General features: G+C 61.3%; 1 protein-coding gene across 11 annotated transcripts in view; it reads right to left on the bottom strand.

Annotated features, from left to right (window-relative positions):
• The window catches only part of Arhgef10l (Rho guanine nucleotide exchange factor 10 like), a 123295-nt gene that overhangs the window by 49418 nt on the left and 50985 nt on the right, over positions 1–22892 (bottom strand). For 5 of the 11 annotated variants that reach the window (XR_007211521.1, XR_007211520.1, XM_048350347.1 and 2 more), the window contains exons 8-19: positions 18866–18982; positions 16524–16632; positions 14009–14115; positions 12197–12274; positions 11591–11770; positions 10060–10176; positions 9404–9496; positions 7985–8158; positions 4584–4729; positions 3262–3276; positions 2842–3023; positions 106–221 (exon numbers count right to left, since the gene is read on the bottom strand). Coding sequence is in view for 9 of the 11 variants with exons in the window: in XM_048350347.1 (XP_048206304.1) it covers positions 106–221; positions 2842–3023; positions 3262–3276; positions 4584–4729; positions 7985–8158; positions 9404–9496; positions 10060–10176; positions 11591–11770; positions 12197–12274; positions 14009–14115; positions 16524–16632; positions 18866–18982 (1434 nt within the window). In the remaining 2 variants the exon portion in view is untranslated. Of the gene's footprint in view, positions 1–105; positions 222–2841; positions 3024–3261; positions 3277–4583; positions 4730–7984; positions 8159–9403; positions 9497–10059; positions 10177–11590; positions 11771–12196; positions 12275–14008; positions 14116–14868; positions 15176–16523; positions 16633–18865; positions 18983–22892 lie in introns of those variants that run through there. The other 6 variants (XM_048350350.1, XM_048350351.1, XM_048350352.1 and 3 more) reach the window with 4 other exon arrangements.

The following is a 22892-nucleotide window of genomic DNA, read 5'->3' as shown; positions in this document are numbered from 1 at the left end:
CCCCAGCGCAGCCCCGCCCTCCTGCCGACCCCCCCCCCCCCCGCAGGCGCAGGCCCAGGCAGGGCCCGGGGGGCCCCAGCGCAGCCCCGCCCGCCTGCCGCCCACCTGGTAGGTGCCGTGCAATGTGCCAACCAGCAGCGAGATCTGCTCCACCACGGCCAGGTCCTTCTGCAGGTCTTGCAGCTCCTGGAAGAGGCGCGGGGGGCCCAGGTACACCTTGTCTGGCGGAGAAGAGACCCAACTCAGCTTCCGGGCCGGGGAAGGCGCCCACACGAAGCCGGGCACCCACTCACGGGGCAAACCACCAGCCGTGGACCTGGAGACTTGGAACGGAACGTGACGAGGTTTGGGAGACGTGTGTTCCTGGGTGAAGTCTAACCTGGGAGTGGGGCGCGGTGGTCTGTAGAGGGTCTGGGAGGGCATAAGACAGAACTAACTTTGCCTCGAAGAGCTAAGGAGCCCACCTGGGGCCAGAAAGCGGCAGGCACAGGCCAAGACACTGTGGCTCAAGGCAGCTCACCAACAGCAAGCTGCTCAAGAGACACGCTGAAGCCGGATGTCGCCAGCTCATGCTTGTACATCTGGCTCCTTCAGAAAGAGGCTAAGATGGGAGGATTGTGGTTCGAAGCCAGCCTGGGCAGGGAAATCTGTGAGACTCTTATTTCCAATTAACCAGCAAAAACCATAAGCAGAGCTGTGGTTTGAGTAGTAGAGCACCAGCCTCAAGTGGAAAAAAAATACTTAGAAACAGCATCCAGGCCCTAAGTTCAAGGCCTAGTACTGGCCTTGAACTCCCCCCCCCACCACCACCACCAAAAAAGGCATACTTGGGGCCTACTGTGTGTAGATCGTCCATCAGGTCAGCCGTCTGCTCTTAGGGAGTTAACAGCCTGGGTTGCGGTCGGGGGGCAGACACAGCCAATTCACAACCAAGTGAACGATACTGGGTGATGGGCAGGGAGAGGGTGAGCGGCCTCGGATCTCTGATGACCATGCCAGGGAGAATGGCAGCATGCTGATGGCCAGTAAGAGACAGATGCACACCACGCTAGAAACCTGGCCTGCTAGCTGGGCGCCGGTGGCTCACACCTGTCATCCTAGCTGCTCAGGAGGCTGAGATCTGAGGATCACGGTTTGACGCCAGCCCGGGGAATGAAAGTCCGAGAGACTCATCTCCAATAAACTACTCAGAAAAAGTCACAAAAGGTGCTGTGGCTCAAATGATAGAATGCCAGCCTTGAGCAGAGAGAGGCTCGGGGACAGTGCCCAGGCTCCGAGTTCAAGCCTCTTCATGGCGTCTTTGGAACTGCCGCGGGGTTACCTGGACAGCTATGGGGGGACCTCAGGGGGAAGGGCACCCTGAAATGTCACAGACGCCAAACAGAGGGCGAGGAAGGACTGCTGGATGACCTGAAGGGACCACGGTGGACGTAGCCGCCCCAGCGCACCCTGTGGGACAGACGGGCGGACGGTGGGGCCCTGCACAGTGACAGAGCTGCGACCGTAGCGTGAGCAACGCTGTGTCGGCAACGGGCCATCCGCCATGGCATTCAATTAGTGTCATTAATGGGAATTCTGCTGTCCTGTCACTTGGCGTTTAATTTGTGATTCTGTTTGGGTTTTATAGTTGTTTAGGGGTTCAAAGCATATGGAGATGATTCTATCTGTATATATTTGAATAATGATATAATAAAAACCCATCCAAAACCCACTGGGGTTCAACAAGATGTTTCTACTTTGGGGGGTCTGGAGGTACACCAGGGTCTCTGGTTACAGAAAGTCCGAGCCTGAGCCATGGGCTGAGTCAGGGAAGCTGGAGGGGACGCTGGAGGGGACCCCACGCTCCTCCAGCCTCCCAGAGCTGGAAGTGGGTGCCGGGGTGAGAGACAGTGGCCCAACCCTGCCTCCGAGTCTCCGGGACTCAGAAGCCCACAGGGGGCCCCAGCACCCAGGTCAGGCGGCAGGCGGACAGGGGGCCCCGGCACCCAGGTCAGGCTGCAGGCGGACAGGGGGCCCCGGCACCCAGGTCAGGCAGCAGGCGGGCAGGGGAGCGCCCTGTGGAGGCGTCTGTGGGCACCATGCCCTGCCCTGCCCGCCCCACTGGCCCCGCGGCTCAGCTCCCCGGTACCCCAGGCTCTGAGCGGGGTTACCATCGCAACGAGTCACGAGAAAAACCCAGCCTTGAGCTTGAAGCCATCAGGAAGGCTGACCTGAGGAACACAGAGAGGACACAGGGCAGGAGGGCGCTCTGGCTAAAGGCACAGGCTAGGGACAGCTGTGTCGCAGAGGAAGCGGGGGGCGGGGAGGGGGTGGCGGGGAACTCCAGGCCCCCAGAGGCCACAGCAGGTGGAAGGAGGGAGGAGGAGGAATGGGAGGGAGGGAGGGAGGGAGGGAGGGAGGGGGCATTCAAAGTGGGCACAGGGGCCTCTATTCCAAGAGCAAGGGGAGGAACCAGGTGGCAGGTGACGCACACAGGTTTGATACCAGGGGGTAGAGGGACAAGGCGGGGACAGAGGGATGGCGGGAAAGGCGTCAGGAGGCCACTGCAGGGACCTGGAAGGGCAACGGGGCAGCCACGAGGAAGCAGAGAGCAGAGGGCCCTGTGCTGCACTCCTCTGGTCCAGGGGTCTGAGGGGAATGGGGACGGGTGGAGCCGGGCCACGGGGGGCTCTGAAGGTTCCAGGGGGCGCCGCAGGGTGATGTTGGGGGCTGCCTGAGGCGCCACGGGGGAAAATCAATCTGCAGGTCACAGGGAAGTCAGGGGTGGGGTGGGGGCCCGCCTGTGCCCGCCGCCCCTCCCCCGCCCCCGGGGCCGGCCGGGCTGGGAGGGGCGGGACTCACTCTGGGGCTGGCCGGCGGGCGAGGCCTTCTTGGCCCCCGCGTGCTGGATGAGGACGTTGTCCTTGTCGTAGGCGCCGCCGTCCTGGCCCACCTCCACCACCTGCACCTGCGGCAGCGCCGTGTTCCACTTCACCACGTACTTGGGCCCCAGGGGCACCAGGCTGCTGATCTCCAGCTGGCCTCTGCCGGGACAGAGCGGGGAAGCCCTGAGCGCCTGCCAGGCCCCCCAGCCCGGAGGCAACACAGCACCCAGCGCCCCAGCACCCCGGCTCGGCCAGGCTCCGCACAGCCCAAGCTTAAGCCCTCCGGCCAGAACCGAGGCAGCGGCCCCGGGCCCCCCCGCTGGGCCATGCACCAGGGCCAGGCTTCCGCCCAGAGACAAAACCACACACTCCAAGCACCTGGGCGCCGAACACCTACCTGTGGTTGGCAGGCCTGGGGAAGAGACAAGAAGGAACGTGGTTATTGGGGCGGAGCCATTTCAGAGGGCAGTGAGGGCTGCACCGCAGGAGGGAGGGGTATGGGGGAGGGGATAGACGTGGCCAAAAGGGCAAAGTATGGACAGACAGAGCACTGGGGGGAGGGGGGCGTCCCCGTGGACTGTACCTGCTTTCATCTCTCCCCGGACGGCCTGGCTCAGTCATGGGATGAAGTGACTTGGCCCTAATCCCTCTAACCTGTTTCCCAGAACGGGGCCCCTAGCACCCCCCCCCTTTACCCACCGCACCCAGACCCGGGCAGCATGAGGGCCGAGGACTCACAGGGGGGCTGAGACGCATGGTCCTGGGGTTGGCCAAGTGTCCACCCTCCGTGCTTGCTTCTCTGCCAGGAGTGTGACCCACCCCATGCCAGGTGGCCCCTAAACCTGCTCTGTGGTGGTGTGTGGGGTACATGAGCCCCACCCCTACCCCCTCCCCTCAGCCCTGCATCCAGCTAGGCTAAGGAACCTCAGCTAGTGCTGCCATCATGCTCTTTCCAGAATGTTCTACAGTGCTCAAGAGCCCACTGGGGGGGTGTCATAGCTGGAGCTCTGGGGGGGATGCATCCATGAACCCCCAATCCCTGACACCCACGGACACACAAGCAAGTGAATCGGCCAGGTGGAGACGCTGAGGAATAGCTGGGCATGAGCCCCAGTTCCAGGTCCCTATGGTCAGGAGCCGCCTAGACTCAGCCTGCTAGGTCTCCCCAATACTCAAAGGAAGCCTAGGGTCTCTACCCCTCTGCAAACTCTGCTGTGAGCCAAGCCTAAACCCCCAGACGCCTACTGCAGCCCACAGGGCCCCGAAACCTAGTGAAAGAACCCCCCCTGCCCCCACCCGGGCTCCGGCTTCCTGAGGCTAGACATCCAGTGTAGCTCTTGGCATTTCTACAACGCCAGAGCCATGGCCTGTGGGGTCGCCGGGCAGCCCTGAAGTCCGGGCAAAGGAACCCAGTGTTAGAGCAAGGGAGATTCAGAAAACGCAAGTGGCCAAGGTCCAAGAGACCTCAGCGACCAGGTACAGAGTCAGAACACACAGCCCGTGCCGTGGATGGCCGGCTAGCCCTGCCGGGGACAGCCTCCATGATCTCTCCACACCCGCCCCGGGGCTGAGGCCAGGGCACAGAGCAGGCCGTGAGGGGCGGGGGGTGGAGAGGAAGTCGGAATCTCTGACACCTAAGCCCAGCTCACGTGGGACCAGGGGCAATGCTGCCCAGGCCCAGGCCCGCGCTGCCCCAGGTCAGCCCGGCCCGGCCCTTACTTGAAGTTGATGTTGGCGCAGACCAGCATGTCGTTGAGCAGAAAGACCCTGCGCTCCTTGGACTTGAGCAGCTGCCCTCGGTCTCCGTATACTGTCTCCGTCAGTGTCTCACACAGGAGCAGCTGCCGCTGGCCAGAGGTTAACAGCTGGAGGAGGGGACACGGAGGGGCCACGTCGGTTCAGGGCCTAGACAGCTACCCAGAGTCACCAAGCCAGAGAACCCAGAACCTTCTGCCACAGGAAGAGGGAGAGCCGGGCTGAGAGAGGCAGAGAAGAAGCTAACGCTGCCTCTCCCAGTCTTGGGGCGACAACACATTCTGTGCTGTGAGACCTCGGGGTGCCTGCTGGGTTCTCTGCTCAGGGGAGGCCCGGGGGACCCTTCGCCTGCCTGAGCCTCAGTTTCCTCAGCTGACAAGGTAGAGCCTGACCTCTGTGGCTGAGGTCACTCGAGTGACACGTGAGCAGCGGCTCCCATTACTTAATAGAGCACAGGCCTGGGGCTAGAAGCGGTTAGGAATTTCCACAGCTGCATCCTGACCTGCTGAGTGGCCTCAGCCCACTTTGCTCCCGGACGGCCTCCCGAAGGAGCAGCCGCGGACCTGCCCGTCGGGAACGCCCTCTCTGCGGATGCCGGGACTCTCAGACCCAAAGCACTGGAGAATACATTGGCCGATCTCAGGCTGGACGCTGACACCCCCAGTGGCCAGCCACTTGCCAGCCCCTCCCTGCAGTGACGTGTGGACTACCTTCACCAAAGACATAAGGTCTGGACTCACAGACACAGGTTCCGAGCCCCCCCACCACCACCTGCTAACACCAGGCCCACCAATCAGCAAGGGTTGGGAAACACAGGGATTGGGGGGCGGGTGGGGGGGGGAAGGTGGTTTCCAGAAAATGCATTGCCAAAAGCCATGACTCAACAGACATCATTTTCCCTGCCTCCCTTCCCTCCCTCTCCCCCTCCCTCCCTCTCCCCCTCCCTCCCTCCTTCCTTCCTTCCTTCCCAGATGAGAAAGGAAAGGCCACCCAATGGCTCCCCAGGAAAACATGTTCTGCCCTCCCGGAGTCAGGCATCTATGAACCCCTAGGTTGCCTCAAGAGAAATGGTCCGAGTGGTACCGGGTGTGGCTACACGCCCAGGGCTCTTCCCCAACCCCCCCTCCCCCAATCCATCCTTTCCTGTGAGGCCTCCCCACCGCCCAGATGAGGAGACTGGAATTCCAGCGTCCTGTGCTGCCCCCTGCAGGGGGTCCAGGGCATGGCATGACAGGACCTGGGACAGCCCAGGGGACCCCTACAGCTGCTAGGGCCTGGCTCACCCTCCTGCTTGCACAATCAAGCAGGGTGCAGCTCAGGACAACCTAAGGTCCTGCAAGCAGCAGGTTTCCACCAGAGACTGCCAGGGGTGCCCTGAGCATCTGACAACTGTGTCGTTGTCCCTCTGCCCCCCCACCGCCCCCCGCCCCCGCCTAGTTGCTCACACGATTTCTTTGAAAGGACAAGAATAGGAAGAGCCGGATATTGCCCAAACCATCCCTCCACGGGCTCCTGAGTCAGCTTTTTTTTTTAAACAGGGGCACGATTCCGTTTCGGGCTACGCCCAGTTTCGTTTCTGCTTCTCTGGGTGATGGAGGGAGAATAACCAAGTGGTCAGGACTGTCCCAGGAGGGCTCCGAGGGGGACACAGTGTGTGACCACCACCACAACAGCATCTCACCCCTGTCCAGCTCAGCCCTCCCTTGCTAGAGGTGGGAACTGAGGCTGGGGGCACTCAGTGGTCCGAATTCTGCTCTCCAGAGGCATTCCAAACCTGCAGGCTTTCAGGACAGGATGGGAAGTGGGCTACACCTGAGAGATCCTGAATAGACAAGGAGACACACACACACTCTCTCTCTCTCTCTCTCTCTCTCTCTCTCTCTCTCTCTCTCTCTCTCTCTCTCTCTCTCTCTCTCTCTCTCTCCTGTCTTCATCCCTAGCTCTCAGCTCCTGGGCCGGTCTGAGGCAAACCCAGATGGCTTCTGACCAGCAGGTGGCGCTAGCGGGCAGAGGACCCGGAGGGGATGCGGATGTGGGAGGCCACTCTCAGGTAAGACCTGCCACACCTAGGTAGGTCAGGATCTTGCGGCAGATCTCTCAATGTCTAAAGGCTGCCACCCACTGTGAGGAGCCCACAGTCCATCTGCAGCCTGAAAGGGACCTGCAGCTCAGAACAGCAAGGACGCCAAAGGCCAGGACCCAGCTCTGCCCCCTTGGGCCCCCTTGGGCCTCACGGTGCCAGCCACGGAGCTCTCTGCACTGGGGACTGTGCTGCCTCAGAGAGAGTGTTCTCTGTCCCGTTTCCCCGCCCCCCCCCCCCCCGAGCAGCCAGGAGGCAAGGGGCGCCTGAGGCTCGCACCTGTCGGCCTGGCTGCTCAGGAGGCTGAGATCTGAAGATTGTGGTGTGAAGCCAGCCGGGGCAGACGAACCTGAGAGATTCATCTCCAGCCAGCCAGCATAAATGCCGGACTGAAGGTGTGGCTTCCCAAGCAGAGCGACAGCCTTAAGCAGAAACAGCAAGGGAGAGCAGGCGGCCCTGAGTTCAAGGCCTTGTACCCAAGGGGAAGCCTTCTGGATTCTAGCCCCCCCCCCCCAAGAGATATAAAAGCCTCCTGCAGGCCAACACCATGTCCATTCCCCAAAGACAGCCTTTCCACAGGCTGAGGCAGGTGGCCGCCCCCTCCCACCAACAGGAGATGAGCAAGGGGCGGGGGAGGGTCCAGGCCTGCAGGCCTGGGGCAGCATGGGAGGCAAATAGGAACTGTGGTGCCCAATGGCTGACTCGGGGGAGCGGGCCTGTGCTCTAAAACCAGGGCTGTCTGTATATTCATCTGCACGTTTTTAATAATTTTGTTTTGTTTTGTTTGTCCTAAAGTACACCAATGTATGCCAACCCCACGGCAGAACGCGGCTCCCGTACCCTCCTTCCTCTACTAAGGGCCCGTGGAAGGGGCTGGTCCTTCCTCTTCCTCACGCATCTGCGAGCAGCCCTGGCTGTCAGAGGCGACTCAATTTTCCTCCTATCAGAGGATGCACGTGAGGTTCCGAGAGGTGGAGGTTGCCCCCTGCCCCCCCCCACCACCATGCCACACAGCAAGCCCCAGTGGCAAAAAAAAAAAAGAAAAGAAAAAGAAATCCGCATTTTAAACCCAGAGCCTCACTGTAACTAAAATCGGCTTGTGTCCTAAAGTAACGTGTGCAGCAAGTAGTAAATGTGGGCTCCAGGTGAGGGTCTGAGCCTGGAGTCCAGGGCAGGGGGGCTTGGGGAAGCAAAGGTTGCCCCTCCCTTGGAGAACACTGGAACCTGACCGGCTCTGGCGCAGCTGGGGGGAGGGGGAGGGGGAGGGGGAGGGGGGTGCCGGCACCTTGTTGAGGCTACTGCGGTCACTGACGCTCTTGGTGAGCTGCTGGATCTCAGCCACCTGGTCGGCCAGTCGCTTCTGCTCGTTCAGCTTCTCGGCCAGCGTCTCCAGCTCCGTGAGGGCCAGCTGCAGGGACAGCCTGTCCGGGTGGCCCCTCGGGGTGTTCTTCAGCATGTCCTGCCAGCCAGAAACGAGCAAGGCTGGGGCACCGCGCACACCTGCGCGTGCGCGCACGCGTGCACACACAGACACACCCACAGACACAGAGCCTTCCCTGGCCCGGGGGGGGGGGGGCAAAGCCATGACCCCCCCACACACACCGCCCACACAGACCAGTTCTGAAGGGTGCCAGCGTGGTACCTGGCACAGAATAAAACCCTGAGGAGCTACTCATGAATGAGGAGAATAAAACAACGGTGTGCCTCGCAAACTGCATGCTCAAAAGCACTGAGATCACCAAGTCTCTTAGACATATCTGTCCAGTGCATCCCCAGCAGTGTGAGTCATCACGGTCAAAATAAGAGGCCACTGAGTGGCAGCTGGGGGGGGGGGGCGGGGTAAAACGTGGCCCCTCCGTACATTCAAACACAGTCCGGTCTCAACAAGGGAAAGAAATCGACAGGTATAGCGGCTCACGCCTGCCATCCCAGCAACTCAGGAGGCTGAGATCTGAGGACCACTGTTCTAAGCCAGCCCAGGCAGGAGAGTCTGCCAGACTCTCATCTCCAATCAAAAGCCAGAAGCAGAGCTGGGGCTCAAGCGGTAGATCAACAGCCTTGAGCAAAAAAAAAATTTTTTTTAAGTCAAGAAAGAACAAGCTCAAGGCCCTGAGTTCAAACACTGCGAGATTCCGGGTGCAGGCCGCTTCTAGAGCAGCCGGACCCCTGGGGTCAGGGAGGCGGACGGGGCTGCCCGGGCGGGGAGGGGCGGGCATCGGGATCTATGGGCTTCGTGGACACGGAGGTCCCTTGGCACCAAGGGAGGCTCACGGAGGCGAAGGCGGGCACTGGAGCCTGGTGGCATGCATGCCGATGATGCCACAGACCCCCGTTCAGCAAGGTTCCCGGGGTGGCAAGTGCGGAAAAGCGCCCAGCAGGCTGACCGCTGATGGCTGCTCATTGAGGAGACAGAGGCCCAGATTCCACGTCCCTGAAGGAGGAGCTAAGGCGGAGCAGCGCTCGGGGTTCTGGGGGCCCTGTGGCTGTCACTCCCTGCCTGCTCCCGGGCAGAGGGGCGAAAGGCGCTGTCGAGTGTGATGAACGGCAGTGCGGGAGGAAGGGGGGCCAGAGCCTTGTGACGGGGGGGGGGGGTCAGGAGGATGCTGAGCCCGCCCCCGCCCCCGGGACAGGCGCTCCTCACTCGTGCCCACCCCCACCTCCTCTCCCCGGGGGGCCAGGCAGAGGCCGGAACCCCTGCCAGTACCTGAAGCAGGAGGATGAACTGCGGAAACCGCTGGATGGGCTTCACCATTAGCCCATAGAGGGTGACGCGGTCTGGGCTGCACACCTGCCGCCTCTGTGGAGGACCCGGCAAAGTCAGTCCCCGGGAGCCCCCAGTACCCAGGGAGCCCCCAGTACCCACCCACCCACGTCCTCTGTGGAAGCCAGCTCCCTGCCGGGGCTCTGCCAACCTCTCCTGCTCCTCTTCCACAGAGTCTGGGGAACCTGGCCTCAGCCCCTCACCGACCCCAAAGCTAACCATAGCCCCGAGCCTCCGTCCTCCCAAGTGACTGACACCCAGGGCCTGAGGAGAAATCCTCATCATTTTCAAACAGGGAACCCCCCCCCCGTGGGTGGAGCCCCGACCTGCCAGGAGCACAGGCCGTCAGCTACAAGGCTGAGGCCCGCCATGCCGGCTGCCCTGCCCCGGAACCCTCACCCCACAGAGACTTCCACTCTCCCTCACCCCTCTCTGGGAACCCCAAAGTTTCTCCCCCACAGAACTGAGGCGCCCCCACAGGGGCCGGGCAGGGGTGCAAGTGGCAGCTGTGATCTCGAGTTCCGGGCTAACATGTACCTCCCTTGTGCTCAGCCTCCCCCAGCCCAGCCCCGGTCAGGGGCCTGGACAGCCCGGGCCACCTTGAGGAACTCCAGGAAGGCCGGCTTGGTGAGGCACGCTTTCTTGATGATGCACATGGCGTTGGTGAAGTTGTTCACGTAGTCACTGTACACGTCCAGCACCATGGACTTGGAAAACTGTAAAGGGGTGGGCAAGGCGGGGCGCCATCACCGCGGGGCCAACAGCAGCACACAAGCCCGTGAGGCCGGCTGACCGGCCGCCCCACTTGGTGGGGGTGGGGGGGAATGTGGGCTTGGAGAAGCGGAAATCACCCCGGGATCACAGGGGGAGGGGTTAGTGTTCACATCAAGTGCACTTGCTTGGACAGAGCCCCCAGCTCGACTGGACACGGCAATGCCTCTAGGGCGGAGCTGCAGAGGGCAGGGCCGTGGGTATGGAACCCGCGCACCGCCTCAACCACAGCCCCTCACACACCAGCCCAGGATGCTGCGTATTCAGTGGACCTTCCAAGGGCAAGACTATCCATAGATACAGATAGATAGATAGATAGACAGACAGACAGACAGACAGACATATAGATAGATGGTTGGAGAGAGACAGGTGGATAGATGGATAGAAGGAAGGAGGGAGGGAAGGAAGGAAGGAAGGAAGGAAGGCAGGAAGGAAGGAAGGAAGGAAGGAAGGAAGGAAGGAAGGAAGGAAGGAAGGAAGGAAGGAAGGAAGGGAGATGGAGATAGAGATAGAGATAGAGATAGAGATAGAGATATAATTTTATGTCAGTCCTAGGGCTTGAACTCGGGACCTGGGCACTGTCTCATAACCTTTTTTCTCTCTGTGTGTGTGTGTGTGTGTGTGTGTGTGTGTGTGTGTGTGTGTGTGTGTGTTCAAGGCCAGCGCTATACCACTTGAGCCACTGCTCCACTTCCAGCTTTTTGGTGATCAGTTGGAGATAGGAGCCTCACGGACTTTGCTGCCCAGGCTGGCTGTGAACTGTGATCCTCAGATCTCAGCCTCCTGAGTGGCTGGGACACAGGTGTGAGCCACTGGTATCTGGATAGTTTTCCTTTTCGCAGGTTCCAGTGACCCCCGACAGGTCAGCGAGGCATGCCACTGGCTCGGCCCTGGCCTCACCCTGTCCCTCGGGCTCCAGATTTAGGGGAACGTTTAGGGGAACATAGCCCGGAGGGGAGGCCAGACCTGTCTGAGAGCGCAACCCCAGGCGGGGACCTTGGGAGTCCAGGCCAGACCTCCGAGGCCGCCATCCCGCCTCCTCCCGCAGTGCCCTGGGGCGCCAGCCTGTCCCCCCGCAGCAGGTGGCTCCTAGAGTGCTGGGTCTCCCGGGGCACCACATCTGGGCAGAGCCGGGTGGTGGCTGGGCCCGGCCGGGAGGACCTCCCCAGGGACATCCTTGGCACTCCATGGGGTGGCGTCCACCCCAGCATAGGCCACGTGGACGCGGAGACCCCGCTGCCCCCCGGCCCCCCCCCGGCTCAGGCGAGAAGGGGGGGAGGCTGGATCGCGGGGCCTCTGTGGTGGGGCCGGCTGAGGGTGTAGCGAGGCAGGGCCCGGGGCGTGTGGGAGGGCACCTACGGAGGCCACGAAGAGGTCCCCGATCTTCTCGGTGGAGTCCCACTCGGCCACGCGGGAGGACAGGGCGATCTGGAACATGGAGTGCAGGTGCAGGATCTCCCGCACCCGGAGGAACACCACCTGGCACTTGCGGGCGCTCAGCGCCTTGGGCTCCATCTCCATCAGAGGGTTGCGGTAATCCTGCAGGGCGCACGGGGGCCGGGGCGGGTGAGGGGGGTGTCAGCGGCCAGGCCACGCGCCCCACGCCAGGCCTCAGCTCCCTCACGGCGGGGAACCCCAGTCGCATTGCAGAAAACAGCCATGAGCACGGACGCCCCGCCCCCCCCCGCCCTGGGGGAACCCTCCTGTCCCACCCATTTGGGGTTCCTGCTGTTCCCCCACAAACAAGGCCAGCTCAGGGCTCTTTTCCGAATGCTCCTTATAAAGTGCCCCCACCCCCTCCCCCCAGGCCCTGGGGGCCCCAGGAGGCACCTGGAGGATCCGCTTTCCCCCTCCCCCCCAGACCCTGGGAGCCCCAAGGAGTCTCCTGGAGGATCCGCTTCCCCCCTCCCCCCACACCCTCCCCTCCTCCCAGACCCTGGGCCCCCCCCCCCACCAAGGAGGCACCTGGAGGATCCGCTTCAGCGACTCCACGTAGCTGCCCTCGCTCTGCACGATGGAGCCCAGGATGTGCCGCCGCACCACCTGCGGGGCAGAGCTGCGTCATGAGGGGGACAGCGGGTGGGAAGGGGAGGGGGGACGCAGGAGGGGGAGCTGCAGCTACAGGACGCAGGGCGCCGCCTCCCAGAGCCACTCATGGACCCCCCGGGAGGAACACCACCACGCTGCCCGGGCCGAGGCCCCGGGAAGGAAGGCAGGCAGGGCACCCAGGGCCGGGGACGCCACCACCTCCGCTCAGGGGTGACACACGGCCGCGTCCATCTCAGATGGACACGGACTCTCAGCTCCTGCCTCCGGTGGCAGGGAATGCCCGCGGTAGCCCCGCTTCCACAGGCCAGTCTGTGGGTGCCGTCCCTCCCAGGCGGTCCCCGTGTCCTTCCCCCTTTTCTGCTCCTCTTCGCCGTGGCCCCCAGCCGGCCTCGGGCCGCCCACGGAGGGCACCCAGGCTCCTCGGTAGCGCTGACCAGCCCCGGCTCCGGCACAGGGCGACTCCCCCTCGCTCCCTTGGGTGTGGCGTGGCTGTGGGTCACAAACCCTGCTACACGATGGACTCGCGTGGGGCCCCTCCACGGCCACCAGCCCCACCTGACAGTGTGGTTCCTTTGGTCCAGGTGTGACCTGAGCCTTTAAAACCTCCCTCGGGAGCTACCTCCTGTCATCTAACTGCCCCGGAGGCTGAGATCTGAGCAGTGCCATTCCAAGCCAGCCCAGGTAGTAAGATGGCCACAAGATCCTTAACTCCAATTAACCAGCGAAAAGCCAGACATGGAGCTGGGGTTCAAATGGTAGAATGCTTACCTTGTGCAAAAAAAATAAAAGCTCAAGGACAGTGCTCAGGCCCTGCGTGCTAGAACTGGCACACACACACACACACACACACACACACACACACACACACACACACACACTCCATGTTGGAGCTGGGCCAGGCTTAGTGTCCACAGAGGCGTCTTGTGTGATGACGGCCCGTCCACCTGCAGCAAGTGCTGGGACTGGGCAGTGACCTCTCCTCGCCTCTCCCTTTCCCTCCCCATCCCCGGCTGTCCTGAGCATGGCAGTCCAGACCCCGGGGTCACACACCTGCGGTCCTGCCTGGCTCCCTCCTCTAACTCCAGCATCCCTGTCCTCCATCTCAACCGCCACCCGGAGGCAGGGGAGGAAGATGCGGCACACCGGGGAACCAGAGACGGTCACCAGCGAGCGTCCACAGAGGGGCAGGCTCCTTGTCTACCCCAGCCAAGGGCATGGCCCTGCCTTCCTGAGGCCAGACATCAGGGTTTGCCGCCACCCAACACCCCCCACAGCCCTGGCCGTGAGCTCGCGGGGACACTGCTCCCTCCTGATCCTCACGGTCAATGGTGACCCGGCCAAGGTCCCCGGGCACGGCTGCCTGGCCCTGCTCTGTGGAACGGGTGGCGTCCGCCGCGGCTCCCAGCAGGAGCTGGGGGGACTCGGGAGACCCTGAGGGACACCCGGCAGCCTTCCCCAAGCCGGACAGGTCTGCACGCTTCAGGCTTCCCTGCTTCAAACAACACCCCACCGACAGCCTGCTCCGCTTGTCCTTGGGCCCCGGGTGGGGGGTGAGGGACAAACTGACCAAATGCCGGGACTCCTCCGTCCCCCAGACCAACAATGTGAAGAGGAACCCCACTTGTCACTTCCCCCTCCAGACCCAGATGGCAAGCTGAGACATCTCCCTCCCCCCCCCCACCAGCCCTCCCCGGTCCTGCGGACCCCGCCCCTCCGCTCCCCACGCACCTGCTGCGGGCTCAGGCCGTCGGGCATGGGGCCCAGCTCTGGGGCCGGGGGCTTGATGTCCGTCACGCTGACCTCCAGGAGGCCCATGTCCTCCTCCTCCGAGTCACCTGGGAAGTCAGATGGGCGGGTGACAGTAGCTAAGGTGAGGGCAGCACGTCCCGCTTGGGGGCCCCCCCCCCCGGGAACGGGGACAGAAATGGAGAGCCACCCAGACCAGGCCCAGGCCCAGATCCTGAGGGGCTACGGCTGCCCAAAGGGCCTAGAATTACCCATGAGCACGGGCACCGTGCTGCGGGAGAGAGGAGCTGGCGGGAGAGGGAGTGAGGACCAGGAACAGAACACAGCCTCGATCTCAGGACCAGCTCTGCCTGAATTCCCGGCTCAGGCCTGTCCACGCCAGCCCCGCCAAGGCCGGCCACCATATCCCTGTCCCCAGCACTAAAAATAGTTGTCTTCTAGACACTCAAACCGGGGGAAAACACGCCCCGAGAAGAACAGCTCCGCTCCATCCACAGGCAGAGGCCCCAAGGGCAAGGCTCACCTAGAATGGGATCAAGAGCCCTGGGCCTGAGCCAGGGCGGGGAGAGTCCCAGACCGGGACGGAAGAGGACAGGTGGCAGCCCAGGCGTCTGAGAGAGAAGGGAGTCCGGGCCTGTCCTTGCCGGGAACACACACACACACACACACACACACACACACACACACACACACACACACACGAGATGGGACCGGGCGCCATGGCCACTACCCAGGGCAGGAAGTGGGCGCTGGAGGTGGGGGAGGGTAGAGAAAAGAAGAAGTGCAGGCAGGCCAGGCGGGGAGGCGACGGAGGGAGCAGGCATCCCTGGTGGACCCCCTACCTGAGCAGGAGATGGAGGAGGAGGAGGAGGGGCAGCGGATGACGGCGTGGGGGTGGGGGTGGCGGGGGCCCTCCTGCCTGGCCCCCATGATGCCCGGGGCGCCTCCGTGCACCCACCCCAGCCGCCGGTCCCGAGGCTTCCTCTTCCCCCACACTCCGCTGGGTAGCATTCTTGGCCTGGGATCTGAGCCCTGCCCGGCTATTAATAACGCAGAGTGGGAGGGTCACTTTAGGAGAGGCCCCGGGTCAGTGGGTGGGGGAGGATGTACCAGAGACAGTCCCCAGCCATCAGGCTTGTTCCTCCCATCGGAGGCCGGTGCTCCCCAAAGGCTGCCCGGGCAGTGGGCAAGCCCACCCCCGTCCCCCAGTGCACTCGGTGGGGAGGCCAGGGCCTAGAGGAGACCCGGGTCAGTATGGCAGCCTAGCCCCAAACTCAGCACTTAGGGCTGACGGCACCCCACCTCAGCCCCAAGAGGAACACCCACCACGCGGCTTCTTCCCACACAGGGCCTGAGCTAGCCGCCCTCCCCATGGCCTGGGAGACAGAGCCACTGTGAATCCCACCACACAGGTCAGGAGACTGAGCTGGCAGGCACCGGTGGCTCCCGCCTGTAATCCTAGCTACTCAGAGGCTGAGAGCTAAGCATCACGGTTTGAAGCCAGCCCCGGGCAGAAAAGTCTGTGAGACTCTTATCTCCACTTAAACAGAAAAAGCCAGCAATGAAGCTCAAATGGTAAGAGTTCAGGGTTAGCCCAGGCCCAGAGTTCAAGCCCCACGTCCCGGGGCAGGGGTGGGAGGGAGAAGTATATTGAACGAATGGTAGCAAGTAGTGGTTGATCGAATCTATCTAAAACCTTAATGACCCTCCAACATCCAGCGAGGCCCATAGAGCCTTGCTGACCGGCCTTGATCGGCTCCTTCCCTTCCAGGCGTGTGTGTGTGTGTGTGTGTCTCCCTGACTCCTCTGTGCCTGCCCCACCAGTGTCTGGGAATGCTCTGGCCCTCCGTTCTGCATTTATGGAATGAAGTGACCCATCCACCACACCAAGCCCTCAGAAGAGTGGGGGCAGGTAAAGTACTCAACCACCATCAACTATCGAGAGGACTGCTTCTCGGGCACCTTCTACCTTGCCACCTCTGGGCCTTTGCACGTGCTCCAATGCTCCATCCTCTTCCTGGAGCGCTGTTCCCTCTGCCTGGTGACCTGGGTCTCCTCCTCCCATCTGGCTTTTTACCCCTGTCTTCTAGACCCACTTCCTCCACACCTCCCCACCCACAGGGAGCACACTGGGCCGCTAGCCGACCCGCCCTCTTCGCGGGTGGGCCTGTCTCCCCCGTCCCGCCCGCCAGGGCATGGAGGTTCCCCACGCCCTCAGGGCACCACGCCCCTAGAGGAAATGCCGTGGAATTGCTCTTGGTGCCTGGCTGGGTGAAGAGATAGGTGGGCAGAGGCAGGGACGAAGAGAAAGAGTCGAGATGAGATCTGCCGAGCCAGGATACAGGCAGCCAGGGCGCCGGGCCTGCCACGCGGGGGCCGACTAGGACATCTGAGGCCAGTCACACCCCGCCCCGCGTGACCTCAGAGGGTGGCCAGAAGGGGTACCGAGCAGAGCAGCGCGCCCTCCTGGGCCCGGCCAGGCAGGGTAGCACCTCACCGAGGACATCTTTCCGGTGCAGGAAGGAGACTTTGCGCATGACGGCCATCCGCGTCTTCTCCAGACCATCCCTGGTCCCGCTCTTGGCAGCCTTCATGAGCTGGGTCATCTGAGCGAAGGAGGGGGGCTGTCAGAGAGGCTTAGGGAGGGGCCTCGGCCCGGCCACACTACACGGCAGAGCCCCCTGCCCGCGCCTGCCCCGTGGTGAACAGCAGAGACCAGGAGGGACGGGGGGGGGGGCGGGGCGGGGGGGGGCCCGCAGGTGCAGGGCTGGCCCTCACCCCTGTCCTCCAGGACAATCAGCGTGCCCGGGGTTCCCAATTAAGAGATGGTAGAATGGGGGCGGGGCTGGAGTCCTAGGCCTGGGTTCACTTCCTGTCAATCCTCCAGCAAGGGGACAAGTCACTTTGCCTCGATTTCCCCAAACAAAACAAAAGAACAGTACAACCTCCCCCGGAAGGGCCTGGGGGCGGGGCGCTGGGGGGCACAGGCCTGGAGCTGGTTTTCAAGGATGGTGAACAGGAGGTGAGCACTGCCTCCTCCATCTGCTGCTCAGCCCAAGTCAGCAGCCCCCGGCCCCTGCGATCCCAAAGCCAGGTTCCCTTCTGAGCTGCCGCCCGGCAGAAGGAAGAGCTGAGTTTGCAAAGCACGCAGGACACCCACTCCTTGTGGTGCTGAGGATAGCAAGCCAAGCAGGACATGAAGCAAGCGGAGGCTGGCACGCCCGGGAGCGGGCACCCCGGCACCGAGGGGGGCAGCCGCTGTCCTGTCATTCCAATCCTCTCTGTCCCTCACAACCCAGCCCCAGCCTGGGCGCCTTCTCCAACACACAGCCAGAACGAGGCACCGGAACCGGGCCACACGGGACTCCTGAGCCCGCACTCGGCTGTGGGGACGGAGGCCCCGACTCCTACGTACGTCTCATTTTAATCAACCCCAGGGCCCGCTGCGCTAATGATGCTTGGGACCCACTCGGTGTGCAGGCAGAGAGCCTGTCCTGGGGTAGCAGGGGCTCTGGTCTCCTCAGCCAGCCCCTCGGTCCTCAGCTGCAGGGCCATGAACTTCTCTGGGGTCTAGAAGAGGAGGACTGGCTGCAAAGGCCCAGGAGGCTGTGGCTGCAGAGGCTGCCCAGGGTGGAGGCTTTTCAGGAACAGGGGCAGCTTTCTGGAAGTCATCATGGGTAGAAAGGGAAGAAGGCCCAGCCCCTCCCGGCTCCCATCTGTCCCTGGGGCAATTGGCTTCTGGGCAGGAGGGCACAACGTTTGAGAATGGAGATGGGGCAGACGGCCACCGCAGAAGTTAAACCACGATGCCCGTAGTTCCTGGGGTACCTCAATTTCAGAGCGGGGCACATACCAGGCTGCAAACTCCTGTTCCTGGGCCCAATTCCCTTCCTGGTGGAAAGCCCTCAAAGTGTCATCTGGGAGGTCATCTGAAGCTACACTGTGCATTTCCCCAAGCCCAAGAGAGCACCTCGTGGCTAGACCAGGAAGTTCTGTGCGGCCTGATGGCACGTGTACTCCTTCTCATGGCTGCACCCTGCTCGTAGGCCCTGCCCTCCACTGCCCCTGGGGACCCCTCTGAGCCTTGGTACCCTGACAGGTCTCAGATACCACAGGCTATCTAGGCATACCTCCCCTTTCTGGGGACTCAGGCTCAGCCACAGGGACCAGGCTGTAGGACTGACCCCCCCCCAACCTGCCCAGGCTGGAGCCTCAGCTCCACTGCCGCCCGCGAGCAGCCAGCGGGTCAGTAGGCCACGTTCCTGGTGCTAAATAATGGTGGAAAAGGAAGACAACTGTCCCCAGGGTGCCATGGGGACCGGCCAGCCAGTCAGGAGACAAAAACCTTGGCCACTCCTCTCCGCTGAACTCTCAGAGCCTAGCACAGACCCAAGCACCCACAGGCCTGACCACCAGCCCTGTTTTTGGTTGGGTTGGGTTTCTTTCTGAGACAGCGTCTCCCTGCATAGCTCGGACTGCCCTCGACTTTGCGATCCTCCTGCCTCAGCCTCCTGAGTACTGGGATCACAGGCATGTACCACCATGCGCAGCTAGGAACCTGCATTTTTAACAAGGATCCTGGGTAATTCGGGGGCGGGGGGAGTCCACCCCCCAACCCACCCAGGCATCCTCATGGACCATTAGAATTTCTGCAGCAGGATGGGAAGGTCCAAGCGGAAACTGCTGGCCAACGTAAGGTACCATCCGGGCTGTGGTGCAGATGCGAGGTGAGGCCAGGTTCTGAGTCCCAGGGTTGGGCCTGGAGATAGGAGCCCACCCTCCTGGGCCCAGCGCAGCAGCGAGGCCCCCTGGGAACAGGGCGGGGCCGACAGACAGTACCTTACAGTCGCACTTGTGCTTCAACTCCTGCATGTCTCTCCCCCCAACTCTTAAAGCCAAGATGTCTCTCTTAGTTCTGGCGCATCTCTCCTTTAGCCTAGTCAGGTCTGGAGAAAGCTGGAGCCCCCAAGCGGCCAGGCAGAGGGAGAGCAGGTGAGAGGAACAGCCAGGACAGGGAGGAAACAAAACACAGACAACAGGGGAAAAAGGAGACTCAGGTCAAGTGGCAGACGCATCATCGGAGCAGGTGGGATGTGGCCGGCATCCCTGGGCCCAAGCAGCAGTCAGCTCGGGTCATCCCGCTGGAACGAACTCCAGCCATTCCATCCCAACGGGCCAGGCAGCCGCGGGCTGGGCTGCTGCCACTGAGAATCACAGCTGCTAGGAACAGAGCAGGGAGGAGATCAAGCCTGGGCCTCCTTGCTCTAGGGAAAGGGAAACCGTGCTCTGAAGTTAAGGAGCATGTCTTCTCCTCATCCCAGCCCTGCATTGGGCTTGCAATAAGAGGTTCTTGGTGTACTTGTGAGATGGAAGGCTGACAGTGAATTAGTGGATGGTTGGATATGGTAGATGGATGGATTGGTGGTTGGATGGATGGATATGGTAGATGGATGGATTGGTGGTTGGATGGATGGATATGGTAGATGGATGGATGGATGGATGGATGATGGATGGATGGATAGGGTGGATGGATGGATGGGTGAATGGGTGGATGGGTGGATGGGTGGGTAGGTACATGGATGGTGGATGGATGGGTGGGTAGATGGATTGGTAGATGGATGGACACTCACAGGCAAATAGTTAACAACTGGCTCCCCAGGAGCAGGAGGCTGCTTTGTAGTATCTCATGGAAGAAGTCCACTCCCATCTGGGACAATATCCAGCTACCGAAATGCCAGCTCTGAGTGTGGGCCTGAGCTTAGCTGGTTGCTTAGTTCTTGGGAGCTAGCAAGAGCTAGCTGCGGTGCACCACTGAGGAGGAGATGGACTAATGAAGGCAGCTGCGTGGAAGGATAGATGGTACATAGATTCTCTGGAGCGTGGATGGACAAAAGAAGGCACAAATGTTTACATGCATATGCTGTGTGTGGTAAACTCGGCAGAAGACTAAGCTAAGTACCACCACTGGAAAAAGTGACAAGGAGAAGGGTTAGGAATTTGAGCCATGCAAGAAGGCATAGCTCCCAATAATTGCTGTAAAATTCTCTTTATCTCTCTAAGGTGCAGCTTCTTTGCTGGGATAAAGCAGCTATGACTTTGTAGGGATGCTGAGCAAACTGAGTGGAGGCTACATGTAAAACCCAGAGCTTAGTAAGTGCCCAAAGAAAGGAAGCCATCACTGTACTGCCTTTTAAATTACAAGCACTCGGATTTATGAATTGGATGAACAAATGATAGATGGATGGATGGGTGGATGAATGGATGGATGGTAAATGGACAGATGGATGAGGTATTTTTAAGTCCATATGTGATGTTCAGTTCGGACTCTACCATATACTGGCTGTATGACCCTAATACACCATTTGACCGCTCTGAGCTTCTCTTGTAAGTTTTCTGACCAACAAAGTAAGAAGCTCATTGCCTGTCGATAACACTGACCACTCTAAAGTACTAGAAATGAACCCACTTCTACATTAGGTAAAGAAGGATGCAGGATGTGGTCCTGAGAGTAACTGGACCTTGGGCAGAGAGGAGTGTGACAAAGTAGGGTCTGTTCTGCCACAGATAGCTGGACAAAATAAACCATAAAGGTCCTTGCTTCTCTTAAGACTAGAAGTACAAAGGGAAACATTAGGGGCACAGCCCATTTGCTGAGCCAGCTACAATGCAGCTGAGACCAGAGCAGGCATTTCTGGAAGGAGCCCACCCAGGCCCTGCCCCGAGGTGGGTCAGTGACCTTGGTTATGAAGAGGCCACTGTGCAGAGAGGGGCCCACACCTGGAAACAATCTCCCACTGGCCTGAGCGGCTAGCAGCAGGACCACCTGAGGACCGATAGGACATGGCAGCTGTTTGCGTTACACTTGCGTCAGGTGCTTTTGAGACAGTCCCTCTGCAGAGCTGCCAATCACTTTCCTGGCTGGAGTCCACCCACCGAGGGCTAGCCCCTCTGGGCCCCTGAAGGAGGGGCTCCATCCATTAGCTGTCTCACCTGGGCAGGAGCCAGGGCCACAGTCAGATTCAACAGACAGGACAAAGCACTCCCCTAGATGCCCGGTGGCCCGTAACACACAAAACACACGACACACATAGCCAAGCAGCGGTGGCTAAACATGCAGCTGCAGCGATGCTAGGCCACAAGCGGGTGACCTGAGCTGCCCAGGACGACGGCATTCCCAGGCAGCGCTCAGCAGGGTCCTGGGCAGGGGTGAGCAGCAGAGGGAAAACCCTTGCACGCCATCCTGGCTCCCTGGGAGCTCGGGGCGCAGGTGGTCATTAGCGGTGAACAGAATAAAAAAAAAAAAATCCTTGTGTTAGCAATTCCAAGAACCTGGTTTGTCTGCTAGGAAGAAGAGGCCAAAGCCAGAGCTCTGGTGTGGGGCAGGGGAGGAGTGGTCCCCAGGTCTCCCTAGGGCCATGTCCTGGAGGGAGGGGGGGAGAGAGAGAGAGAGAGAGAGAGGCCCAGCCCAGCATCCCTGAGTTATTCTGTGGGCCTCTTCCGCCCCCTGGAGGCAGAGAGGAGAGGTAGCCAGGATGGGAGGCAGGCCCAGGATATCTGTGACTTCAGCTCATTCCCCCCCCTGTGTTCTGATGCCCCATGAATCTCCATCCTGTGCCCCCCAGGGGTCCCTCCCGGTCTCCAGCAGGAAGGCAGGGTCCAGTAACCATCATAAGAGAAGAGGAGGGAGTCGTGGATGCTGAGAAATCAGGCCTAGGACTCAAGAATCCCCTGGTCACTGCCCCGTATACAGAGGTGATGCCAGGGGCTCAAGGGCTACGTCCGTCACCTTAGCGGCCTAGGCTTGTGTCCGGCGTGCCCTCCAGCCCACCACAGCTGGACAACCCCTCTGACTCCGGGGTCCAGCCCTGCCTGACTCACCTTGCCCAGAGCCCTCCTCAGGCCATGTGAAGGAGCCCCGGCCCCTGCCAGCCAAGCGGTCAGGCTGGCCATGCTCACGGAAATCTATTTTCTACAGACGGCATCTCCACCTCCCAGAGGTGGGTGGGGACCATCCAGCCCTCGGGCCATAAAAGGCCCTCAAGACCATTGGTCTGGCCCCTGCCAAGGCAACTTAACTGCAGTCAGGACTTGAAATTCAACCGGTCTAGGAGCTTTTTTTCAGAGTGAAATGCAGTAAGTCCAGGCTTGCAAGGGATGTTATAAATAAACAGCTGAATGGTTCTCGGCAGAAATAAAGGTTTCCCGACTCTGCTAGGCCACAGACATGGAGCTCAGCTCAACCCGGGACAGGACTTGAGGTCCTGGGCATCCCCAGCCCTACCTGAGACGTGACCCCGGCACACAGTAGGGTGCTAAGTGCTTCACGTCACGGAGAGGAGCCGGGATGTCACCCGGGAGGAGGAACCGGCTCCACCCCGGCTCGCGTGGTTCCGGTTCCCGGAGGGCTCACACGGGATGAGTTCCACTCCAGGCAGAAACACCAGGAACGCCAGAGGCACAGGTGCCACATTGAAAAGCCCCGGGTGGCAGGCAGCTCTGACGTCACCTGTCCCCTGCTCAGGACAAGACGGCCCTGCGTGGTCTGAGGACGTACTCCCTTGGAGCAGGCGGACCCAGCTCACGGATCTTAAGTGGGGGCCAGCCCCAACACGATGACTGGGCTCCCTAGAGCATTGAGATGATTCTAGAGTTCAACCCCACCAGCCACTAATGGGATCTGCCTGGCCATGGGGTGAGCCAGCTGTGCTACTGGCAGTGTGTGAAGCTCACCCCAGCCAGGAGCCCGTGGGGTCACTCCCTGGTTTGGGGGTGACCTGGACCTCCCGTTCCACTCTCACTGCTCATTGCTAGAAGCCCTTCCTAAGCCTCCTCACTGGCCCCAACCCCCCCCATCCCACCCCAAAGG

This window comes from Perognathus longimembris, chromosome 7, assembly GCF_023159225.1.
Source record: "Perognathus longimembris pacificus isolate PPM17 chromosome 7, ASM2315922v1, whole genome shotgun sequence".
NCBI classification, from domain to species: domain Eukaryota; kingdom Metazoa; phylum Chordata; class Mammalia; order Rodentia; family Heteromyidae; genus Perognathus; species Perognathus longimembris.
The sequence above is the reverse complement of the archived record's forward strand: the minus strand, read 5'-3'. Positions and strand labels throughout refer to the sequence as shown.